Genomic DNA, 3,239 nt, shown 5'->3' on the forward strand with positions numbered 1-3,239 from the left:
CATCATTGTCATCTCTGCTGTGACAATGTCCTCCTCTGTCCCTAGTAAAGACTGAGAATGTGTCACGCAGGCACACACACGCATGCACGCACACACACACACACACACACACACACACACACACACACACACACACACACACACACACACACACACACACACACACACACACACACACACACCCTCAGTCTATTACGTCATTCTACACACTAGTCCTATCTATTTCATTATTTCTCTCTAGCTCCATTCCTCTCTCCCAGAAACAGAAAAGCCAACAAGGAAACAATTGCCTAGCGCTGTTGACTACGAGAAGTAGTAAATCAGGGTAGGTACAGTATATGTTGATATGGGGTGTTTCCCACACCTTGGGTGTTAAGTCCAGAGAGCAGAAGTCTGATTGGGTGTGAAGGGGAGGGGTCCGAGCAGCAGCAGAGTTAGGGGAGGATGAGATGTGATGTGAGGGGAGCGTTTAGCTCAGTTCAGCTCTGTCTGCCTTGTCATTCTCTTCAGACAACCGGGGGGGAAGTGAGATGAAGGAGCACTGAAACTCCAGACACTCACAGAGGAGAGACGGAGACAGAGACAGCTTTCAACACGTAGAGAACTCTGGAAGACTTGTGACACCAACACTGAGACCACTTACTGACTCATCATACTGTTGGCTGGGTCATTTTTCCTTTCTATTCAGTGAGGCAAAGAAGATTCTTCCACAGCCAAGGAGTGATGTCAACACTGGACCAGAATGTCAGGACAGTGTGGGACTAAATGGTTAATGGAAGAGGAGTAAAGCTGAATTGCTTGATTGCAGAACTGAGCACTCACAGAAGACTGACACTTCTTCACTTGTGTGACGTGGAGGTTTCATCTCAGACATAGCCATCTCCAGTGTGGATCAGGACCATGAATGTTCTACCTAACCCCATGACCAGGGCCCATCAGGAGCAGCCTCTCCCTCTCTGCTCCCAGGGGGCCCACCTCCAGGACTTCTCCTCCAGGTGTCCTCTAGGGCTTGGTGCTGGTCATGGGGGCAGGCTTAGGGCCATGGGGGGGCCTCTGGGGCCCCAGAGACCAGGCAAGCCACCGCGGGAGCTGAGCCCCGAAGAGCAGCAGGATCTAAGGAGGAAGATCAACAGCCGGGAGAGGAAGAGGATGCAGGACCTGAACGTCGCCATGGACGCTCTGAGGGAGGTGATGGTGCCTTACGCCTCCTCTCCTTCCTCCTCGTCCTCCTCCCAGGGGCCACACTCCCACCAGCAGCAGCCAGGGGCCCCACCTGGACGCAGGCTCTCCAAAATCTCCACCTTGGTCCTGGCCCGTAACTACATCCTCCTCCTGGGCTCGTCTCTGCAAGAGATGCGCCGGCTCCTGGGGGAGGTGAGTGTTGGGGTGGGGGTTGGTGTGGGGGTGAACACGGGGCCTGTCCCCAGGCTGCTCCTGGCCGGGGGTTGGCCCCTCCTCACCGGCCCCAGTCAGCTTCTCCTCTCCCCAGAATCTCTCCTGACCTCAGCCTCCTCCTCCTCCTCCTCCTCCAAGTGTCCTCTGTTGCCTCCTGGCCACTTGGAGGGCCCCATGGCCCCAGTGCAGTGGGGCTCAGCTGGGGCTCCTGGAGGGCCACTCTGCCCCTGTGTGGTGTGCAGGCTGCCCAGGTTCAGCCACCCCAGCCCTGGACCCAGGTTCTCCAAGTGAAGACTTGCTGGGACCACCTCTCATGTGTTCTTCTGATCTGCTACAATGACTGATTCTTCTGAGCGGATGGACTTCTGGTTATGGTTTATAATCTTCTTTTTCTAAAGAATTTGACATGTTATTTTTTTTTAAATTAGTATTTTCTTTTTTTTTTACTAATTCAATGATAACTTTGTTGTAATGGACTTTGTCCATTAGGTTTTTATGAATCTCTTGTGGACAGATGAATCTGTCAAGGCTCATGTATAATTGTGTGATATGAGCAGCAGTAGTTCCTAGTTTGGGGGTTTTGTTGTTAGTTATTTGGACAAATGAGGATTAGGCGAAGGTGGTTTTTAAACGGGTGTAGTGATTTTCAAGCCCGTGTGCGGATGAAAAATAATTTCCACAGCCACAAAGTCAATGTTGGCTGTATCGTAAAAATGTATGAAAACTAAAATACGCTTTTTGGGCATGTTAAACACGGGTGAAAAACGCAGAAGGGAGGGGTTTGGCCGAGAGTTTCCATTTGAGAGGGAGGAGACATCACTTCCTTCCCTTGCACAAAGGTCATTACAATTGTTAACGACATTTCCCCGAAGTAAAACAGGAAATTACTAAACTTTCACAACATACTTTTACTTCTGGGTAACCGAGATTTAGTTTTTTAAATTATTATTGGTGACTGTGGTCAGTAAAAGTCAATGTATTTTAGATTTTATGAACAAATTCTATTTTATATGATAATAGATGAAGCTACGTGTAAGTTCTAACACAGACAATAAATAGAAATGTACTGTTTACCATATGACAAAGTTATTTTATGTGCTCTCTCTGTTTCTAGTTCACTTCTCAGCATCTGTATTGTGTGATGGTGTGTGATGGTGTGTGATGGTGTGATGGTGTGTGTCTGTGATTATGTGTGTGTGTGATGGTGTGATGTTGTGTGTCTGTGATGATGTGTGTGTGATGGTGTGATGGTGTATGATGGTGTGTGATGGTGTGATGGTGTGTGGGTGTGATGATGTGTGTGATGGTGTGATGGTATGTGATGGTGTGATGGTGTGATGGTGTGATGGTGTGTGATAGTGTGCGATGGTGTGATGGTGTGTGTGATGGTGTGTAATGTGTGTGTGTGATGGTGTGATGGTGTGATGGTGTGATGGTGTGATGGTGTGATGGTGTGTGATGGTGTGATGGTGTGTGATGGTGTGTGTGATAGTGTGATGGTGTAATGGTGTGTGATATTGTGTGATGGGTGTGACTGTGTGTGATGGTGTGTGATAGTAAGTGTGTGTGATGGTGTGTCTGTGATGGTGTGTGATGGTGTGTGTGATGGTGTGTGTGTGTGAGGGTGTGTGACAGTTTGTGACGGTGTGTGATGGTGAGTGATGGATTCATGGTGTGTGATGGCATGTGATGGTGTGTGTGTGATGGTGTGTGTGTGATGGTGTGTGTGTGTGTGTGTGTGATGGTGCGACGGTGTGATGGTGTGTGTGATGATGTGTGATGGTGTGTGTGATGGTGTGTGATGGTGTGTGATGGTGTGCGATGGTGTGTTATGGTGTGATGGT

General features: G+C 48.8%; 1 protein-coding gene across 1 annotated transcript; it reads left to right on the top strand.

Moving 5' to 3' along the window:
* Positions 1-271: 271 nt before the first annotated feature.
* LOC112224975 (oligodendrocyte transcription factor 1-like) lies at positions 272-2,466 on the top strand. The gene has a single exon (XM_024388562.2). The coding sequence runs from the start codon at positions 901-903 to the stop codon at positions 1,684-1,686; it is 786 nt and encodes a 261-aa protein (XP_024244330.1). The 5' UTR covers positions 272-900; the 3' UTR covers positions 1,687-2,466.
* The last annotated feature ends 773 nt before the right edge of the window (positions 2,467-3,239 follow it).

Source organism: Oncorhynchus tshawytscha, linkage group LG26 (assembly GCF_018296145.1).
Source record: "Oncorhynchus tshawytscha isolate Ot180627B linkage group LG26, Otsh_v2.0, whole genome shotgun sequence".
NCBI classification, from domain to species: Eukaryota; Metazoa; Chordata; class Actinopteri; order Salmoniformes; family Salmonidae; genus Oncorhynchus; species Oncorhynchus tshawytscha.

Excerpts from the sequence above, each read along its gene's own strand:
- LOC112224975 (XM_024388562.2), top strand. The coding sequence starts at position 901 with ATGAATGTTCTACCTAACCCCATGACCAGGGCCCATCAGGAGCAGCCT.